Source organism: Geospiza fortis, unplaced genomic scaffold (assembly GCF_000277835.1).
Source record: "Geospiza fortis unplaced genomic scaffold, GeoFor_1.0 scaffold231, whole genome shotgun sequence".
In the NCBI taxonomy this organism is placed as follows: Eukaryota; Metazoa; Chordata; class Aves; order Passeriformes; family Thraupidae; genus Geospiza; species Geospiza fortis.
In genome coordinates, this window is record NW_005054351.1 from 360,289 (window position 1) to 383,647 (window position 23,359).

At 36.0% G+C, this 23,359-nt stretch overlaps 1 protein-coding gene across 3 annotated transcripts in view; it reads right to left on the reverse strand.

Annotated features, from left to right (window-relative positions):
• ZNF385D (zinc finger protein 385D) overlaps positions 1–23,359 on the reverse strand; it is a 416,209-nt gene that overhangs the window by 59,456 nt on the left and 333,394 nt on the right. For all 3 annotated transcript variants that reach the window (XM_031058889.1, XM_031058888.1, XM_005423367.2), the window contains one exon: positions 6,586–6,748. In XM_031058889.1, coding sequence (XP_030914749.1) covers positions 6,586–6,748 — 163 coding nt within the window. The remainder of the gene's footprint in view (positions 1–6,585; positions 6,749–23,359) is intronic.

The window sequence follows — 23,359 nt, forward strand, 5'->3', positions numbered from 1 at the left end:
TATGAATCTTAAATAAAGCATTACCTACTAATAACAAAGAGCCCCTTGACTCCTTACTAGAGACCTGAAAGAGACACAATGGTCTCATAAGGACGTGCTCATTCACGTTACAAACCAACCTAACGAAATCAGGAATCTCTGACCTTGGAGACCAGGGTAAAGGAGTATTGGAAGGAGGACTTTTCCTTGGTCAAAGGAGACTTGGGTTGGAGAATACCTAAACAAATGTGACATCCACAAGCCCATGGTCCCTGGCAGGATGCATCCATGAGTGCTGAGAGAGCTAGAGAACACCAGAACTAGGCTGCTTACAAAGGTCACAGAGAAAAGCAGAGGTGCCTGAAGGCTGGAAGAAAGCAAATGTCACCCTGGTCTTCCAAAAGGGCAAGAAGGGGGACCCAGGGAACTACCAGCCATTCAGCTTCAATCCCTCGAAAGGCGCTGGAGTGCCTCATTCTGGAGGTCATCTCTATCCACATGGATGACAAGAAACTGATTAGGAATAGTCAGTATGGATTCACTAAGGTAAATCATGCTTTATCAACCTGACTGCCTTCTATGGTGAAACAGCTACCTGTGTAAATGAGGGGAGAACAGAAATTACTGTCTGCCTTGACTTTAACAAGGCTTCAACACTTGTCTGTACAATATCCTCATAGAAAAACTCAGGAGGAGTGGACTGGATGAGTGGACAGCAGGGTGGATTGAGAAGTGGCTAGACCAGAGGGTCATAATCAGTGGGACAGTGTCTGATTGGAGGTCTGTCACCACTGGTCTTCCCCAAGGTTCAATACTGGGCCCAGTACTGTTTAACTTGTTCATCAGTGACAGATGAAGGGGCAGATGCCTCCCCAGCAAGACCACTGATTACACAAAGCTGGTAGATGTGGCTGATACCACAGAGGGCTGTGCAGCCCTTCAAAAGACTTCAATGGGCGGGAAAGATGGGCAGAGAAGAACATTCTGAAATTCAACAAAGGCAATGCACGTCCTGCATCTGGGGAACAATAACCCCATGCACCCGCACAGGCTGAAAAGCAGCGCTGCAAAGATGGACCTGGGAGTCCTGGTGTACAAAGAGCTGTCTATGAGTGACAGTGTGTCCTGGGGGCCAAGGAGGCCAATGATGTCCTGGGGCACATTATGAAAAGCATTGGTAGCAGAGCAAGGGAGGTGATCCTGCCCCTCTACTCAGCCCTGGTGAAGCCACATATGAAGTGATATGCTCAGTTCTGGGCTCCTCGGTGGTAGAGAGACATGGAGATCCTGGAGAGGGTCCAGAGAAGGGCAGCAAAGATGATTTAAGGAACTGGAGCATCTCTCTTATGAGGAACAGCTGAGAGAGTTGGACCTGTTCAGCCTTAAGAGATGACTGAGAGGGGACTTCATCAATGTCTATGTGTATCTGAAGGGAGAGTGCCAAGGAGCCAGGCTCTTCTTTGTGACACCAAGCAGCAGGAAAAAAGCACTGGGCAGAACATGATGCACAGGAAGTTTCTTCTGAATGTGAGGAAGAACTTTTTTACTGTGCAGGTGACCAATATTGCCCAATATTTTTAGAAGTCTTCATTTATGACCTAGACAATGGGGCAGAGTGCACCTTCAGCAAGTTTGCCGATGATTAAAAACTGGGAGGAGGGCCTGATACACCAGACGGATGGGTTGCCATTCAGAGGGACCTGAATGGAGAAAATGGACAACAGACATCCCTTGAAATTCAATGAAGGAAAGCACAGAATGGGAAGCCATTACGCTACCCATCAGTCTGGGCTGGAGGCTAAGCATCTGGAAAGCAGGTTTGTGAAGAAGGACTTGGAACCCTGGAGGGCACCACTTGAAAAATAAACCAGCAGTGTATATATTCCCTGATGAGGTCATACAGAGACTCTTTTAATAGCCCAATGACAGAAAAAGGCACAACAGCCAGAAACTGAAATACAGGACATTGGACTGAAACACAAGAAAAAATTCTTTGCTCTTTAAGAGTGGTCAAAATATAGAACGGGTTGCTGAGCAAAAGGTTGTGAAGATACCCAAAACTCAACTGAAAAATATACTCAGCATCCTGCTCAGGCTGACTCTGCTCTGACCTGTAGGGATGGCCGTGTCAATCTTCAGACATATATAATGATATCCCTTCCCAGAACCTCAAAAAATCTGTCATCCTCTGGTATTTTGGTTGACAAACTCATACATATTTTTCTAAACCTTTCCATTTCATGCCATCTACCTTTTTTCCTCCTGCAAAGTTTACCCTAAATTACCACATCATTTCTGATTGCTTTCTCCCCCCACTTTCCCTTTTATGTCCAAGACCTTGCCTGAATGACTGTTCTCTCCCACTACAACTGCTCTCAATTTCATAATTATCCCAGCTGTACTGAAATTGCTATTTCAGGAGTGAGTTTCATCTGCTGACCAGAAATATTCTACCACATCTTAGACAAAAATTAAAAAAAAATAAAAATTAAATCTTATGCCTTCACCAATTCTGTTATCCACACATGGTCAGTATTTGAAAAAAACCCAACCCTTTTCCTTTTCCTTCTAATCCATCCCTCAGTGTTTTCATTTCTTGTGATGCCTTTATCACTTGAACACGTTTATGTTACCACTCCTTTAAACACCTGCCTGTTACATTTACAGTGTCTGTTCCTTAGGTTGTTTCTCATCCTATGCGAAACTGTAAGCTTTTTAGGACAGGCACCAGTATTTTGTTCTCTGACAGCACAGGGGTCTCTTAGCTGTTAAGACTGTACTAGTGATAGATGATCTTGTCTGTGCCTTGGCCCAGATACACACTTTTTCTGCTCATCACATTTCTGTCTGTTTTTAAGAGCTGTTCATTGCATTTAAGTGCATAGGATCCAAGGCACGACGTATAACATTCAAAAGCAGCATTTAAGACTTTGCCATACTGATGACTCCTAACGACATCTTTTTCCACCTTGAAAGGTCTATTCCTTCTTTTCCATTGATACCAAATAATATAACTCATACTGAATTCTCTCTTGAATAAATAAATAAATAAATAAATAAATGCAACCCAAAATCTTCAAGACTTAATTTGTGATCATGTTGTCATGGAGTGTCCTGCTTAACTTCACATAGCTTTGGAAAAGATTAATATTTAATCATATGCAACAACTAGAGGGACATAATTTTACCGTATATAATATTGGTGATTCAATCTATTTTCCAAAAATCCAAGTGCAGGACAATAACCTTACTGGACATGTATTCTAATTAGGATGACAGAATGCACTCTATCTAAATATATTTTGACAAGTTCTCTAAAGTATCAGTCCTTACAGCTGAAGATATGAAGCAGCTTGAAAACATCTTTTCAGAAAGGAGGAACAATTTGCAAAGTTATCAAAGATGTTTAACAATTTCCTCTCAGGGAATACGAATGCAAATATGTTAATATATAGCAAAAATATGCATTTTTATTGTCACACCTGAATTGGAGAATCAAGAAATAGTGAAATATGGTTTGTATAATGCCATAAAGTAGGCTTCTCCTTGTAATGCTCATATTTTCTGTTTTTCTGTCCTGACTATCTGTGTAACAGAAAAATTGGCAAATACAGATAAAAGAAGTGAGTTAAATAATAGATAGGATAAAAAAGTTCTCACATCTCAAGAATGGCATTGCCATTATATGATGTTTTCATGATGTTTTATTGCTCAAAAACTTCTCGAGTTCAAGGCTTCTAATCATTCCAAAAGTTAGTCAGAAGGAAAAAATAAAATTAACAACTTTCACAGAATGAGCAAAAAACCCTCATATCTTATGTTTTCTCTTTAACACATAATTTAAACACGAGGAATCCTGTGTGAGAGGTTTTAAGGACTTAGATTATATTGTGAGCTGCACAGTGTCTATAACATGTGCTGGCACCACATCTAACAAAATAGTTCCAGAATAAGAAACATAACAAATTACAGCTTTAGCCCTTGAATCAGTTTGTATACTATGTGATTTTTTTCACAATCCCTTATAGCATAGCAGCACAGATTTCCTGATGACATTTTGTTTACTGTAACTGCTAAATGCACACAGAACCAGTGATCTGAAGCCCTGACCAATATGCTGTGACTGACATGCAATTCAGCATTTAACCCCTGCTGTAGATGATATATAAGAAGTGATACATACTCGACCCTATCCTCAGTGTATTGGGATCAACTATTAATCTTCAGCAGACAGTTTTAAAATACTGTAAAAAATCTTTTGTTCCAAATGATCACAAGTACATGGACTTAGTAACTTTCTTCTAGTTACAAAAGATTAATGTATGAATTATATTCATTAGTACAACTATTCCCTGAGAGCTGCATACTACTATCAGGATGTTTGACTTTTACAGTGATAATTTCCAAATGTAGACACTCACACAGCGCAATATATTCTGCTGTTCAGAATCCTTTTGCCCTTAAAAGTTCAATCAAGCTAATACAGGACATAAGAACAACCAGAAAGGAAATAAAATCCAATTTATGAAATTGTTGAATTTTCATAGTAGACAGAAAATTTCATCCTTTTGACTACCCAGTTTTTTTCCCCTCACCATGCATACATGCTTGACAAAGGATAATTTACACCAAGGATTTTATTCTGTTTCCAGTCACATCAATGCTGACCTGTAATAACTGCATCTGGATAGAACTGCCTACCTTGCTTTGAATGCCGCTGGTTGAATAGGGCTTTTGGCAGCTGTTGAATATGGCTCTCAATAATTTAAGAAATTGTAAGATTTTTGGTTTTTTGCCAATTAACATAAATATGTAACTTTTAGAACCCCATTAGGGTCAGTGTTTCTAAAACAGAATAAATATATGTATTCATAAACATAAACATAGGTTTACAAACATCCCATTAAATGAATCCAGGAATTTGCAACCACTGTGTAAAGCTGAAGAAACTCCAACATAGGCCACTGCTCATGAGTACAGCAGGATTTCTGATATTTTCTTACTTATGCTGATATGAAAACTGATCTAGACTACTGACCTTCGATACAGGACAGTTCATATATCTTGTCAGGGCTCTAATGCAAAGCTTGACAGAAAAACTCAGACTGGTTTTAAGGTACATTGGAAAATCCTTCAAACTTACGCAGAATAAGATGAAGGCTTTTGAATAATACAGTTTAAAGCTTTAAAAGATCTTCCTTTTCTTCAGTTATTTTCTTCAACCACCAGATAATATTTGGTAAACAATAAATCACTCTTTCACACAACATCCTCCTTCCTGTTCTGAATATCTCAACAAGTGACATCACAAGACACTTTTTAAGGTATTTGTATATTTACAAACACATATTTCCCCAAATAACTTTTGAAATTTTTCCTATTTTCTCATACTTAATTTCTTTCATCACACAAAACCTCTCAGAATATTTTCCTTTCTCTTCTTTGTGGTAACAAAGACAAAAACAATGTAGCAAATATTTCTTAAAGCCATCAGAATTATGTTTTAAATCTGCATAGGAAAAAGAAAACGTCTATAATAGTAAGTTATAACTAAGATATATTTATAGAGAGAGACATAGAGCTATCTGTCTATAGCAAATACAGCGAAGATGTGCCTTCAAGAAAGTACTGCACATGCCTGCAAGGTACTTTCCTATTGTATTGTAGTTGGTTACTGCACATCCATTTACAATGCTGAACGTACTGGATCAGAAGTGCTTCCAAATAAGCCATTTTCAGCATCAGTAGGTAGGTCTCTGATGTTTCACAACTTTGGGTTTTTTTCTCCCATGGTTATTTTTGTCTTGCTTGGGGAGGGGGATTGATTATGTCTAAATATACAAATTTTATGCCTTTACACACAAGAGCAGTCACACCTTCTGAGACACTAGACTACCTCTCAATGACCTCACAATCTTCCTTTGAAATTTCAATAGCTGCCTATTTAAAATGCCATGACAACCAAATCCTGTTGACTTTACAAATATGTAGATTTTATTTGCAAAGGAGTAACTTTTACCCACACAATAAATTAAACAATATTCTTTCAGTATGAATACTCTTTTAAGCAGAATAATTGGCATCAATAGCACTTACCTGATTGTGTGGAATAGAGGTTATACAGCTCTTTTCCATCTCAAAACCATGCAATAGCCATTTAAAAAAAATAATGCAATGTTTGAAATTTATGAAAATTAGGTTTTTACTGCAAATGATTTTTAAGAGGCTTCTAGACACAAACAGTGCAATTTTTTACATTGTGGTTAAAAGAAATGTGCCATATATAATTACTGATAAAGAGATAGTGCATACAGACCAGGAGGTTTAGATCAGTTGATATGTTAATCAAGTAATGAATACTGCATTCCATCATAAAAAGAATGTCAAGCCTCTTTTCACTAAGAGAAATCAGCTACATGACTATCAGACTATCACCAGCCTACTGAAAAGACTTAAAGAAATCAATATCACACAGAAAGATGGATCGAGCATGAATCGATGGGGCAAGCACATAACCAAACAGACATGTAATTAAACAAGAAGAAAAAAAAATACGAGCCAAATCAAAACTAAACCAAAGGAAACCAACAAAGATTGTCGCTTAACCTGTTTTGTCAGAGCTGGTATTGATGGTATTGGTAGTGATGGAAGTGAAGGTAGTCTTTGCGCTGTCCTTGGTAGTAACAGATTTCTGCTTATTTTTCATGGCTTCCAGTGCTTTGAGCTTCTTGGCATGTTTAGTGCCTTTGTAGTGGGCCGCAGCCTGGCTCTACAAAGGAGAACAAAATGAACCATGCAATCAGGCTCATTTCTAAACTAGCATTCTCTGTATTAGTACAAATACAGACTACCTTTCAATAATGGGTACCACTTACATTATCCAAGTAGTGACCAAACAGAAAATTATAATTAGAATGATGCTTGGAAAACAACAGAAAAAGTACTAGAGCCACACAAATTCAATTAATACAGTATATTACTGTATAACAGTAGATTAATTTCACATCAAAATTAGGTTGTTTTAGTCTACCTTGCTACCATTAATTTTTCTATTAAGATTTATGTTGCTTTCACATGAAAAAAAAATTCTCAGGCAACAGGGAGGATGTCATTCTCCTCCCGATAGCTTTGTACTTTTCCAGTTTCTATTTCAAAGTAGAATTTTTATCAAAGCTTCCTGCAAAGAACAGTTTAGTACTGACAGTGGTATCAGCAACTTCTCAGCAAAGACTGACAGTAAAAAACAAACCAAAAATACCCCAGCCCAAAACTAAATTGCAGACAAAAGAAAGCAAAATATAAAACACACCCTTCAAAGCCCATCAGCAAAGACTTAACTGAATGTGAGGCAGATGTGTACTTATCTGTTTTTTTAAGAACAAATTTTAAAAAAATTATAAAAATAGAGAATTACTTTTGTTCACCTGCTACAAAAGCTAGTGTTTGAAATTCAAAGCCAGGAGCATCTTTTCAAAGGAGGAAGCTCCTACAAATCCTGTCACAGTTCCAAATATATATTTTGGCTACTTCATATTGCTAAGCTAAAATAGATTTGTATATACACTGCTATTAAAATTCATGCACTACGTTACAAATAACTTTATTATTTTAAGAGTTACTACCAAATTTATTCATTTAATATGTGTGCAAGAATATTTTAAGATTAGTATTTGAACTATTAAACTTTATACAAAAACCACTAGAAAATTTGGATGAATATTCAGAATTTTTTTTCTTCACTAATTATTTAAAGTTTTATAAGAAAGACAGTATTTCAGCTGATAAGTTGACAATATGAAAAATTGCTTATATCTTTCCTTTTGAACTGCAATCTTTATGGAAAGTAACTCCATTATTACTTGAAAGAGAAGTTAAGACTTCAGAAATGTAGTCAAAATTTAGCTATTACAGAACTGGAAAAAATGAAAAGCAACAATTCTGGGTCAGCTCAAGGACCCATAAGTCAGTATTTTCATTTTAGAAAACATGAAACAATAGAAGATACTTAGAACGTAAAAGAGAGGTAAATGCTTTCTATTGTGGAATCAAAATTATCTATCTATCTATCTATATATATATATGGAATTTAGTGACTATAAACCTAAAGTATCAAATGGGATAAAAAGACACAGCCATTCCAATCACTAAGCTGCTCATGCAGGTAGAAGAATCCTGTATTATCTGGCATTTATTAGTCATTAGACCATTATTGAATGCTATTTGTTGTCCTAAATTTTGGGGAGTGGAGTTATAGTGATTAACTATGACTCTAAGGATACATAGAGGGAATTATGGCCTTCAGATTGCATGAAAAGTCTTGAATCCTTCCAGACGCCTGAGATTTGAAAAGCATAAGGTGAGTAGGAAAGAAGTAGGAGCCCTTGTCTAAAACCAATTCACAATATATGTGTAAGTGTATACATGTGTAGATATACACACACACACTCTCTTGGATATTGAGATGCATCATTCAGTTTGGTTGAAAGCCAGTTTCTCTATACCTAAAATAATGTAAATCTTGTATTAGGTACCCTTATTGAAAGAACACTGGACAGTGAAGTTTTTAATTAGAAACAACTTGAACAGAAACAGCACAATCATGCACCTTTTACAATCCTCAACACATAACATTGAGACATACTGTAAGCCAAATACAAACAGTCAGAGGATGTTAATTGTAATCAAACCAAAAGACCAGTGTTAAGTAACAATGACGCATTAAAAATGACATAATACTGTACACCCCTGTGTTGCTATCATGTCAACTATTTTTAGAGTTTCTAGTCAAATGTAATCATCAGTCAGCTTCAATCCTGACTGCACTTTTTTCCCTTAACTAACGGTGTCACTAGACAAACATCTGAAACATATTCACAAGGCAGTCCTTAATACTTAAGTATGAATGCTGATATTAGTTTGATACAAATCCCAGCCTTCTTCACAGAATTGTTGGTAGACTTTTATTATTCTGTTCATTATTTATTATTATTAAGTTTAATTATTCTTCATCCACAGCTCTCTCCAAATTCTCTCAGCTTTAGTTCCACAAACCTCATCTCAAGTTGTATGGTGGATGCTGAAGGCATATATATGTGAATATAATGAAGGCCTATGTAGAAATTGGTGACCTTTTCACTGCTTTGAAATACATGAATGAAATTGCTCTAAAGTGGAAACGCATTGCTCGAATTTACAGGTATGATAGCTGCTACTCAGAGTTGTCAATAAGTCACTTCCCACAGAGTGCTGCCAGTTTACCCAGCCTCTATTTAAATAAGGTCTTCAAGTCTTTTTATGTCAAAGTTTAAATCTCTTTCCTCTGCGGGGACATGAAGCCATCTAAGCTTGTTTCAATATAACTGTAGCTGGCATGGTAATGGGAGTTCTATGTGAGAGCAAACAGATTGCTCCTAAGCCTTTAACCAGCTCCAAATTAGATTATGCTGAACTTTTACAACCGAACTGGAACCCTAATTAAAAAGACCAAAAAAAAAAAAGAAAAGGAGTTCTGTCATTATCTTTCCTTGCAGGAGTAAGATGAAGGAGATGCAAAAATATCAATAAACATATTTTTCAGGAATGCAACATAAAATATGATACCTCACTGAATCATTTCTTGCAGCCATAAGAGGACCAAAATCATCCTTACTGCTTAAATGGCTTTTACTTGTAGCCTATAAAATTCATTGCTGAAAGAGTATTTACTTGTAGGATGAATACATAAACGAGATAGATCATAAAATATAATTATTCCCAACTTTCATGCTGAATTAAGCAATAATAGGAGACATCAGCAGAGTGAAAAACAAGTTAAGTACTAGTTTTTGCTGCTAACCATGATGCTTAACCGAATGAAGAGACTGTATCGTTTCAGAAAGGTGAGAAGAATTTCCTTCTGGAACACTTTTACAAAAAAATACATTAAAGGAATACTTTAGGAATGAGTTTACTTTCTTCCTTCACCACAGTTTCCATGTTTGATGCACAGAATTAATCCTAGCACTGCAAAGACAAGTCACTGTCAGCTAACGCCAGTGATGAAGCATGAGAAATACATGAAATATTGCTGGTGTAATATTATAGAGAACTTTAGGAAACAAAATACATTCTTGAAAAAGATGTCCAACATGAAGGTAAAAATTTTTTTTTTATTATTTATTATAAAGATATATAACTATGCTAGATAGAAATAATATGAAATATAATAATATAACTAATATAATTATATAAATAAATAATTTAATTATAATAATTTTTATTACTACTTTGTACCTAAGTTGAAAACTCAAGGATCCTTAAATAAATTTTGAGGACCCTGATCCTAAAAATTACATGTAGACCAACTTTGGTCTGTGGGAACTACTTCAATGAAGTGGCAAAATGTCTGCTAGCAAATCACTTTTCAATGTTATTTGCAACAACTTCCTACCTATTTGAGCAGTACAAGTCAATTTAAGTATCTCCTAATATTTTCATCTGGGTCCATGTACCAGTGTTAAATAATTAGGGACCTTTCTAAGCCATATATTTTATAACCTTGACAAATTGCTCAAATATAAAAAAGGATTTGTGTATAAAATCTGTCTGTATATTTATGTTGTGACCACACAGATAAACATACTACAAAACAATAAAAATACTGTATGCAGATGTGAACAGTTAGAAAACAGACCTGTAGTGATAAACTCAGCTGTATTTTCCTTGCTTAAGTGCAGCATTGTACCACAATCACCATCACAACATCATATTATCAAGCAAATTGAATTGTGTAAAATACACTGAGAAAGATGAAATTGGATCTGGATTGTCTGTTTTAAACAATCCAGACAGTATTCTTTTGCAATTACAGTCAACATATCTACATGGCAGTCTTCAATATGTTTGTCTGCCTGACTAATGTACTTCACTGGATTATATGCCTTCTCACTTACGTTCTTTAGGCAGTGGTCCAACAAAAACATTATGCTTTGTTTTTGCATCGAGGAAAAAAAACAGGTCCTGTCCTATTCTCAGAGAATTTTTAACTCTGCAGCACTGCATCTTCTTTTTCATATCCCTCCTGATCCACCTCATGTTACCATTCTTCTTTCAGATTGTTTTCCTGCCTTAATTCACTCCCTCTAGGCAACACCTCTATAATCAAGGCCACTTCAAATAAAAGAAACCTTTTGCAAAAGGTGTAGTGAGTATGTTCCACTGATTCTTTCTCACAAAACTAAATCCAACTATCTTGCATTATGTCTTTCTCATTTCACAATGCATTTTGAAAGATGTCTGTTGCTGGTAAGGCTCCATGCTTTTACCTGGCTTACTAGTAGCAAGGCTACAGCGTGCCTGCACCCTAAGAAAGCAAAAAATTGAGAGGGATGAGAGTGCTGGAAAGTCTATTCTGTCTGCCTGGGACTTCAGAAGTTCGTGCCATCTTTTTTTTCTTTTTTTTTTTCCTACCAGCTAATGGATGCTACCCTCACCTCAGTTATTATTCACAGTACAATAGTTGTAATTTTGGCTAATTCAGCAACTGATGTCAGGATTCTCCAAACCAAAAAGCTCTAAAACAACAACAAAAATTTAGATTCCCAGTTCAAACTAATACTGTCAGTGAGCTGGGGACACATGCACAGTGATAATACATAACTGCATAAGCCAAGAAGGCTTCTGTTCTTGATGAAGTCAGGGAAATTGCTTATGAGAGGTCTATCACACACTACCATAACTTCTGAGTACAAATATTTTCCTATAGTTGGGCTGTCAATAAGTATTTGAAAAATAATTTTCCTGGTGTCCTAAGCCTACAAGAAAGTGATAAAATTCAAATGACCTTCTTATTTTTGGAACAAGTGTGTCATTTTCTAGTGACTCCAAAGCCTGACCAGCCAGTGATGACAGCATTGCCCAGGGAAGGTTGCAGGGAAGGATGCAGCTGAGACATCTGTATCCTACCAGTTACATGCCATTTATATAACCAGAGCTGATCTCCATGGAACTTCTCCTGTAAGTAAACTGGAGAAGTTTACAGGAAGAAAGTCTAACAGCCCTGAGATGCCCAACACTTGGTTCAGCCTAAAGCAGGGCTCTAACAGTGAGAAACAGCTAAAAAAATTTGTAGAGGATTGTGCAGTCTTTTTCATAGACATATAGTTACTCTATTTAGTAGGTAAGTTTTTACATGAGGCTATATTAAATTAAAAAAAATACTTTCTTGCAAGGCCCTCTATTTGTTTGGTCAGTGAGTGCACATGAGAAATCCAGAATTACACCCAAGTCCTGTGCTTACCCACTAGAAAACAGAAAAACTCCACAGACTTTAGCAGTTACACAGCCACTGTACATGAAACAACTAATTACCTGTCCAAGCCTTAGCACAATAGGAGATTAAGTAAAAACATGTAATGTAGTTTTTAAAGATTATGTCAATATGATGACATGGTTCATATTGAACAAGTATCCTAATTTCTGCCTGATACATACAAATTCAATCTGCAGTCAATTATGGTGAAGATAAACATTGCCTATCATTATTTCTACCTTCTGCTAAGCATACTTTTATCTTCTGAGTTGCGCCACTTAAAATTTTTGAGCAGTCTATCACAACACAACTCCGTAATCCAATTACCTTATTCACTTAGGTGTAATTGTAGTACTAACCATCAAGGATATGTGTAACATGACTTCTTTCAGATTTGTTCTGAGAGAAGGCTTTTGCCCCCTAAACTGTGATCGATCAATTCACCCTTTCTCTAGAACCAAATATACAATAACAGGTCAAGAACCACAAAGGTCTTTTCTGAAGAAAACAACCCATTTTATTCTGTCATTATGGCAGAATAAAATGCCCCAATATATTATTCCCCAGGTATTTATCTTTCTATGGAAAGAAAGCTCGCTCTTTCTGCTCCCTCTTGTCCTTCCTAAAGCATTTATTCAGTATACTCATGAATGTACCCTGAGACACACTGATCAGAGTGAATGAGTGCTTCCTGAACTCACTAGCACCCTTGTATAATTAATCTGCTCTACCCCACTCCCTGTTCTCAAACTTCTTCCAGAGTAATTTCTATAATGGTGAGAGATTGCACCTGGCAAGAGCCTGCATCACATTGTGAGAGATTGGCATCGACACCATTCTTATGCTAAAACCATACACAGCTTAGTAAAATCAATTTCATTTTCATTATGAAAAGGAATCTAATATTTTCATTATAGAAAGCAAAACTTATTTTATCTTGGTCAGATGAAGAAGGTAAAAATTTTCTACCTAACTTCACTTGTTCCATAAGACAGTATTTTTATGACCATGCATCTGCTTTCATTATAAACTGCCACCGAGTGTGACATTACCTGAAATAATTTAGGCAAGATACAAAAATCTGCCTGAATATAACATACTGCATTCTGAGGCAACATGCACTGTGCCAAAATATATATACTGAAGGGAATATAACTCAAGTAATCAATCAGTTCTCATACCTGGCATTTTTCCTTTAAGGACACCTGTACTTCATGCAGCACAACAAAATTTTGTTACATGTTGAAATACGATAAACAGGCCGTTCATTTTGTCATCTATTTCATCCTTTTTATTGTTAAGAAAAAAGTTTTAAACTTATTTTGACAAGGTTATCAAGTTCTACAATCTGGAATTTTATATATTCTGACTTGCAAAGCAATATGGTTGTTTAGGGGGATGCTCTTTAGATGGGGAGGTGAAACGTGGTATTTTGAAAACTGTTGTCATCAATAAAATTAACTTTAACATTTAATGTCATCTTTACCGCATTCATTAGCACCATCATTTATTTTCACCATAGCAAATCTTAGTGTAGCTAGAATTTCAAGAGAATATTAAACTCATTTGGTATTTTTTTCATTTAGATTAACCAAATGATTAATCTCAGATGATTAGACCGATATACAAAAAAAGTTAATCTATACACACTGGTATGAGCTATGCATATCATAAAATAAAGCATATATTAATTCAGCTTAGTAAACATAATATGCTTCCAGTTTTGAATCTGGAACTGATATATTCCAAATGGAGGACTTGAACAAATGATATATGATACTGGTATTTTGTAGAAATGTACCCCAGATTCCTCGCACTAGCAGTGTGCACCACTACTTATTTTTTATACATTGTATTGATACTGTAAATTTAGTTCAATATTCAGGTTATACACAAATTATGATTATTTAAAAAACAAGGGATCCTGTTGAACTTAACATCAATTTTCTGAATAGTGTTGAAAAGTTCAGTTTTTTCTGGTGTCATCAAAAGAATGACAGTGTTGGATATAGAGCCAGCACCTGTTTGAATGAGAGTTTTTTCACAACACCTAATTGGAGTCAAGGATCTACACATGCACTTACCTGCCCAGACACTCATTTAATTTAGAAACTTTTCACTGTTTGAACAAAACCCACTTGATTCCCTCAGCATGCATCTTGTGAACTTATAACTAAAGAAAGTTGAGTAGGTGGGTTTGGAGTACCTTGTCTGAGTGTTTTCACCTGCTTTCTGTTGCCAAGGAAACTGTTTCTGTCTGTTTACCTTCATGATAAAAATCTCATTGAATTCAGAGTTTCTGATATTTTTTTTGACTGAAGCAAAGCATCATGGAAGAGTAATGGTCAGACACAAAGATACTACAAGACATTTCATGCAAACCAGTAAAAGCTCAAAAAGTGCTTCCTTATGATTTGAACCTCATATTTGAAATTACAAGTTAATATGACTTCTATATACAAAAGCATAAAAGAGAGTCCACAGAGTTATTGTAACTGCTCCTAAACACAGTCTTAATGCTTTTATTGCAGTCACTGTTTTTAATACTATAATTACTAAAAGCTTTTCAAGTTTCAGTTTTGTGTTCAGAAAAATGTTGATTCAACTTCCCGATTATTTCATAAAAATATACAGTTTCACAGATTTTTCATTTTGGATTCTCAATATATATTTCAATAATTATTTTAATGTAAATATTTCTGATGTCCTTTAAATCAGCTCCTACCCATAAGCAGAAATTCAAAACCCACAATAAGAAATATAAATGCTCAAATTTCCTGATTACAACTCTATTTTATATGAGCTTGACTATAGGTTCCCGGGTTAAATCTCCAGCCTTCTTCTAGAAGACTGTAAATATACATAAAATATCGTTTGAACTTTTCCACTGTGAAAAGTTAGCACAGATGCACAAAGACTGATAATTTAAGAAGGGAAGAGTTTATAGATTCTTTCATTCTCTTAATATCTTGAAAGGCACCCAAGCCTTCTATGTGCAGAAACATCCATAGAGAGGCAGTGCATTTCCTTGGAATAAAAGAACTCTTAGGTCACTAGCTGTTTGCTTGTTTAGACACATATTCTGTATGTCTAAAAGAATTCTATGCCAGTAATTTGCTTTAAAAGTGCCACTATAGGTGTATCCATAAGACTGCTCTCTCTGGGCAGAAATAGACATTACATAAAAAAAAAAAAAGAAAAATATATAAAATGAATAAATGCTACCTACTAGAAACAAAAGTAAATTATTTATGTAATGAATCAATATAAATAGAATATAAATAGCTTAGTGGTGATAAAAACTAGTGCCATACCAAGGAAGTAAATCTGCATTAAAACTATTTTTTTCTAAGCAATTAGACAAGGAGAAAATATTTTGAGAAAAATAATCCAAATATCCAAAGGGAACAAAGGTTTATAAGGCATAGGAACTTGAAGATCGGTCAGTCTACAACACAGTTCTATTTATTCCTTTATATATTTTTAAATTTGTTTTGTTTGCTTGTTTATTCCTTTATTGATTTTTAAATTTGCTTTCAGTCTTCCTTGGGTGATTCTGTGAACATATGCAGGGCCTCAGTGAAGTTCACAAGATACTGTATGTATCCACAAGATTTGTCACTACTCTTCTACCAACTAGCACAGAGCCTTACACTCTGTATCATTACCTTAACACATACCTTAACACACAGACCTGCTTGTGAGCAAGTCATTAAATCTGCCATTAAAGTTAGTCATTAAATCAATTAATATGGTTGGTTCTTAAAGTAATACATATATGTGGATAGATCAAGTTGTTCCAAAAGTAGTGAAGGCTGAAAACTGGGATTTATTTAATGAGACATTGTAGGCTGTTCTATTGCCATCAATACAGAAAAGGCCATGATACATTCCAGTACAAAGCTGACAGGTCAGAATCTTTTACTCCTTTAAGCTGTTAGGTTCCATGTAGGAAGCCACAGTTAGGGATATTAAATAGTATATAAAACTTAAAGAGATGTTCTGACATCACTTACTGTTTACACTGCGGTTACATTTTGTCTCCTTCTTACAAAACTTTCTACTTATTTGATGTTACACTGAAATCTGAAAATCTGTTGGGGTTTTTTTTTCCCCATTAAACAAAACCAAATTGAAGAAAAAAGAAACTGGCTGCAATCCTATAAACTATACTGGACAAGACCAGTGCTTCTGAAATCAACTGGACATTTTAGATGTTGAAGCGCTATAGGAGAAGTGTCTCAGAGATGCTATATACTTCTACATTGGCTTTAATTTTTCTCGTCTCCTCCAGTCAAGCACAGGTTATCAGGTTCAAAACTGGAACAGTTACATGAAATCATAAGGGGTATAAAGTAAAAAAAGGTTAAACTAGACAGGTATAAAAGCCCTTTCTGGTTTTAAAACCTAAGACATTTGTTTGGGCAGAGATTACTTAAAGAGGGAAATTTCCAAATGGTACAGAAATTTAATGCTGAGACTCCAAAGTTTTTGGAGCAGGCAAATCTCTTCATATCTGTTCACAAAACTGATTAACAAATTTACACTTATTTATTTGTTCTCTTGTTTTTATGTTGTTCTTCCTTTTGTTATGGCAGAGCTAAGGAAAAGACAGTATGTCTTCCCCAGTCCCTAAAAAATTACTTTCAGAAAACTGGTTTCTTTAGTAAAAACCTGTAGAGATTTCTGTACCTTCTTTGAATAAAATGGAAATAGGAATCTTTAACTTCACCTCCAATGATGAACTGAAACTGTGAATAGCTCTCAGTTTGCATCCATAACATCTCACTGCTGGGATAATTAGCATGCCTCAGTGTGCTTTGCAGCACCCCAAATTTATACAATGGAGCATATTGTACTGAAAACTTCTATCTAAAAAAGCCAAGAAGTCTCAACAAGGAAATCTCCTAATGGGTTTCCAAGCTGGTGGTGTACATTTGGAGTATATGGACAGTTTGAACTGATTTGGGCCAAACGGTCAGAGGAATTTCCTGGGTTCCGACATGGGCTCAGTGAGCTTCAGGATGATTTCTGGCGTTCAACCACCAATGAATACAGGTAAAGCAGCAATATGGGGCAGCCAGGTTCTTACATCCATAGCTTTATAACTTTTAAAACTGATCCCTAAAAAATTTCTTTAATATGTTATGCTTAACATTACTATTAAATTGCATAAAGCAGTAAGTTCTTTTTGCTCTTGGGTATGTATTCATGACTTATTTTTCACAAATAAGTGCACAAATATGATTAGCTTTTGCAAATTGCTCCTTATTCTGTTACTTGAAAGTAATTTTTATAATTCTGCAGTGTAAACAGATGCTATTTTCCACTACATATTCAGCTGTAATGAGCTAATTCAATGTGTTAAAAACAACAAAAGATCTTCAAGGATGTGCTATTTGCTTCAATATTCCAACCTCCTTTGAAATCTATGTTGAAAGCACCCATGATAGGAAGTTAGAAAATTACTGTAGAAGCCCTGTTGCAAAAGAAGGACTTCAGTTCATTTATTCAAATCCCAGCTGTGTTCTGTTACCTTCCTAACAGACATGTTATCCATCATATTGATCCAAAAGTTATTTTTTGACCAGAAATAATATGCTTCATTACTTTTCCTGTAACAAAACAATATTTGGGCACAAGTTTTACAACTGTTTCAACATTCACACTTATGAAATCATTATATACCAAAATCTAGAAACAATGAACCATGATATTTTCCTTGCCCTTTGGAAATGGCAAGGACCTCCTTCCTATGAAAGACAGAAAAATAAAACCAAAACAGAAAGCAAACATGTTGAGTTTGGATTGTGTGGGTGAAATCCTGGCACCACTTAAGTCAACAGAACTGTTGACATTTATTTCACCCTAGACTACCAATTGAAAGCAAGTGCAATACTCCATCTGGAAACAGTGTGAAGAATTTAAAGATGGACGAACAGCCTTTGACTAAGCCAACAAAACCAAATGTACATCACAGAAACACATCAGCTGAGAAAAAAAAAAGTTCTGTTTTCACCACAAAAATGTGTCATAATCAACTTGGAATAAGCTAAATTCTTAGCCTCACTATAGCATTTGTTTTAGTAACTGCATCATCTTGGTTGGCACTTTACACTAATATTCAGATGCTACTGGTATCTTGTGAAAAATAGTGAAAAATAAAAATTAAGAACACAAGAACAACAAAAAAAAAAAAGCTCAAATAGAAACAACTTGATTTTTCTGCTCTTTTTTATTAGGTTTTACTTAACACTGCTAGAGACAACCATAGGAATATTTTCCAATTTATTTTATATTTTAGCAAATCTTTTTGAGAAAGGTAATTGTATGTGTGTGTATATATATAAGTATTTATATAGTTACACACACAGCATGGGAAAGCTTCCATCTCACCAGAAATATAATATTAGATGGAAAGCTTTCCAGTGTGGAGTACACTTGAGACATAGATATATATCCCCAGCAAATAGCCAGCTATAAGAGACTCACAGTTTTGTCAGAGAAACATAATCCATTGCCCTTTTCCCAGTGGGTTGTAAATAATTTGTGCACCACTTTATGGACAGATATAAAGACATAATGTATATCAGAAGCACCACATAATGATATCCAGGGAGTATGATATCAGAAGAAGGCCAATAATCATTAGAACTCTCAGTCTCAACTGAACTTTTGAGACTATTTTTTCATTTTAAATACTTTCTCACTTTTGATCCGAGAGCTAGATTACATCTGAGTCTATCTCATAATAACAATACAAACAAAATGTAATAAAAATAAATAGACTAAATAAGTAACTCAATTTATGTCCCAAAGACTGCGCTTTATAGTATAAATAGTTTTACGAATGACTGGTATTTTGACAGGAATGAACCTTAGATAGACCAAGAAAACAACGACCCTACCTTGAAAAGACCTTAAGGGTGTGAGCTCAGACCATGGATTTGGAAGGGTTATAGCAGACAACAAACATTGTGACTGTAAAAGAAAGGACCTGCAGATGTAAGTTCCTATGATCTACCAAATTATGACAAATACTTGTCAGTAAGTTATCTGCCTGAGGCAAATTAACTGGCCTGAGACAAGTCAACATTCTCAGGGCATCTTCCTGGCTTTCAGAATTAACAGCAGGAACCATGTCATCCCTGTGCCCGTGCATGCCAGTCTCCTCAGAGCCCTGAGAGGCCTCCACTCCCAGCTCTGGATGAGGTGCCTCTGTGTGCCACCTACTCCACCAGCCACATCACACAATTGAGAAAGATCATCTATTTCCATCAGCTCTGACATGGCCAGAGACAACTTCCACTACACCAATTTATGCAAAATCCCATCGAGCCTGGCCTTGAACACTTCCAGGGATGGGCCATCCACAACTTCTCTGTTCAAGTGCCTCATCACCCTCACAGTAGAGAACTTCTTTCTAATATCTGATCTAAACTTGAGTTGTCTCAGTTTAAAGCCATCCTTCCTAGTCCTGTCACTACATGCCCTTGTAAATAATCCGTTTCCAACTCTCTTGTAGGCCCCTTTTAGGTACTGGAAGACTGCAGTAAGGTCCTTCCAGAACCTTCTCTCCTCCAGACTGAACAGCCCTAACTCTCCCAGCTTGTCTTCATAGGAGAGGTGCTGCAGCCCTCTGATCACTTCCATGGTCCTCCTTTGGACTCACTCACTCCAGCAAGTCCACATCCTTGTCCTGTTGGGGCTCCCAGAGCTGGACACAGCACTGCAGGAGGGACAGAGGGGCAGAACCTCGACCTGCTGCCCACCCTGCTTTTGATGCAGCCCAGGATTCAGTTGTCTGCCTAGGCCACAAGTGCACATCAATGGGTCATGCTGAGTTCCTCATCCACCAGTATCCCAATTTCTCTGTATTCCTAGCAGGCTACTTGTCCTTTCTTCCATTCTGTAGGCTTCCTTTTTGTGTTTTGCATCTCAAATACAAACTAGATATTACTTCCAGCTGAGTGGTTTAAGATGCATTAGCACCTTCAGGCTTACAGAAGATAAATCTAGCAGGTTGCTTTAGGCAGACAAGTGGCCAGGAATAAAACTAGGAGCTTTCAGGCTAAGCCAAAGTGTTGACTATCCCAAATATGGTAGGAGGACAAGCAGTTACCTGCTTTTTATGGATTAACTCTATAGCCAAAGCATTTATTCAGTCATGTGCAAACATCTTTCACTAAGTCAAACAGGTCTATGACTTTTACAGGTTCAGGAATAATGGTATTACCCCCCTGATATTTTACAGCAGAGACCCTCTACCTCCTTTATCTGATTAGACAGACATAATTGGTCCTGCATATTACCACAGAGGCAGCAACAGAATTTAAACATTATTTTTGCAGAAGATGTGGAAATGTGGCACTTGGGGATATGGTTTATTTGGACTTGATGGTCTTTGAGGTCTTTTCCAGCCTTAATGATTCTAGGATTCTATGATAATATGTCTGAATATGTGGTTATTTACAGTGCAAGAATTTCAGAAAATGACTTGATGTTAATGATAAAATCATCATCCTGTTTATTTATCCTTTGGTGCTGATAAAAGAGAATTATGCTTCTCCCCAGCCAAAGGTCCTCTAGGGCCAATCCATCACTCACCAATTACAAGTTATCATCACTTTTCAGGTTGAAAATGTATCTTTGCACACACCAAAATAGCTTGCAGTGAAACACCAGGAACCCCTGCCTTGTCCTAAATGTAATTCATCTTCTATTAATAACATATTGAAATGAAATTAACTACTGTTACCCACTCAGCCAAGGATAATCCTGCTTCATAGCCATAGTTCAAACCCCTCAGTTTGCTGTGACTATACATACTCAATTAAAAATGCATATTTAGAACTGATGGGACCTTTTTTACAGATAAAAGGAATCATGCCTGCAAAATACACAGATTATTATGACTGCAACAATCAGTTTCAATAATTGAGTTAAAATTCGTAGTCCAACCACTCTAAGTTTTTATACCTCCTCACTGAGGCTGCATCTCTTACTATTCATGTCAGGAGTAGCAGCCATAACAAATTGCCAACATGAGGGTGTCAGTAGGGCTGGGGGGAAGGAAGGCAAATATTTTTGCCTTCACTTTCCTATTCAGGGAATACAGAAATCGACATCTTTTGGATACAAGTAGACTTTCTGAGAAAGATGATGTACAATCATTGCTAATTTTGAAAATCAACATTTAAATCAGTTGCCTGTTTAAGCTATTCTAGAACTGCTTCTCTCATTATTCCTTATTGCAACTACCAGAAAAAGGTTGATAGAATTCAACCACTTTAACTTTTGCATAGGTTTTGTTAGTGAGTAAGAAAAAAAATATAAATTAAGGCTGACTATGGAGAAGATCTGAATCCTAAGTAACCCCAGCTGAAGAATATAGGGATGACAAACCTCCTCCCAGTTCAAAAAAAAAAAAAGACTTGCACTGGCCAGGGTCATGTATTTCAAAATTTTGTCTTCACGCCTTTCTGCTCTCTGGACTTGGCCATACTTTCCTTGGGATAACTTTTTCTCGGGTTTCAACAAATAGCTTTATGATAATTTGTCATTAATATCTCCTGGATGGCTCTAATATTTCTCCTACTGTTTACTTTGCCACCTGAAACTTTTCATTTCTCAAACATCCATTTCTGTCACTATATCCCAAATGTTAATCATTACCTATGATAGACTCAGAGTCTCCTTTTTTTCCACATATTGATCTCCTACTCTGCATCATTACTCAATATTGGTTGTTTGTTTCTTCTCCTATATAGCTCCTTCTCACTCTTGCATACCTTAGAACAACACACCTCAGTGTCTGGACCTGAACCTTTGTTTTCTCACTGCAGTCCATACTCCTCGTGATCCTTATTGCAGAATGCCACTGCATCTGCTGCTTTCTTTTGAATGTGTGTCCTCTCCTTGTTTCTTGCTGTTTGGTTTTTTTTTTTTTTTTTTTTTTTTTTTTTTTTTTTTTTTTTTTTTTTTTTTTTTGTTGTGGCGGCACAACCCCCAACAGCAATAATTTAGCACAGGAGAAACTAATAAGCCAACAAATATCCCAGGCTTCTGTGTCTTAGCCTTTCTGGTTTACCATGCTAGTAAGGCCTGTCACCAATCAGGACACGGAGCTCAGACTTAGAAGAACAGCCAAAATACTTCTGGACCAATTTTACATATACAAGATGTGCATTTTCTTAGCTCTCCTGTGAAGGAGGTTTCATTCTTACAGCCTTTTCACACACTGAAGAGATACAGATTAGGCATGTTAAATCATTTTGGAATAAAAAATTCGTTGCCCCTGAGAATTACACAAAGGAAAATACTGTTAAATGCATAAAAAAAATCCTCATTCTCCCAGAGTCCTAAATGTTCATTATTTCCATATACTGCATGTCTTCTGACATCTTCAGACATTCTTACTTATTTTTTGCTGCTTCTCAGAATGTGTTTACATTAGAAATCTATTTTATTACAACTGTTTATCCTTATGTATGGCTCTGGTATGAAAAACATGCTAGAGAATAAATTGAAGAAGGACAGGTGACTTGTGATGGGCTATTTGTCTAGAATTGTATTACTGAAAACCCATTAAAAATCTCTATTCAATAACAAAAAAATAATTTTCTGTCCTGTCTTTATAACAAGTGATAAGAGTCTTTGAAAAGGTAACACAGATTGATGTATCCGTAAAATAAAAATTATGCCATATGCTGAGATTAATTACTAAACCATAAAAATAAACAGATTGTCATTTTGGAAGAACAACTTCTATGCAAGTGATGAAATTCTGTATTTGGCAAACAAAGTATTCAAGCACACAGAATATAAGGACCAAGGCTCAGTGATTATTTGATTTGCAATTTAGTGCTTTTATCATCAATTTAAAAAGAAACAAAACATCTGAGCAAATATCCCATAGTTTTAAAGCTACTGCATATACAATTAGCTTATTGAATTACAAGATTTAGACGTGTTTTGTATTGGTGTGTAGACTGAGGTGAGAGATAATAATGCTGAAGTGTCTGCAGCTAATGAAAACATAACACCTTCTATTGGGTGGCATGGCTCTCAGCAAAAAAAGCAATATATCAC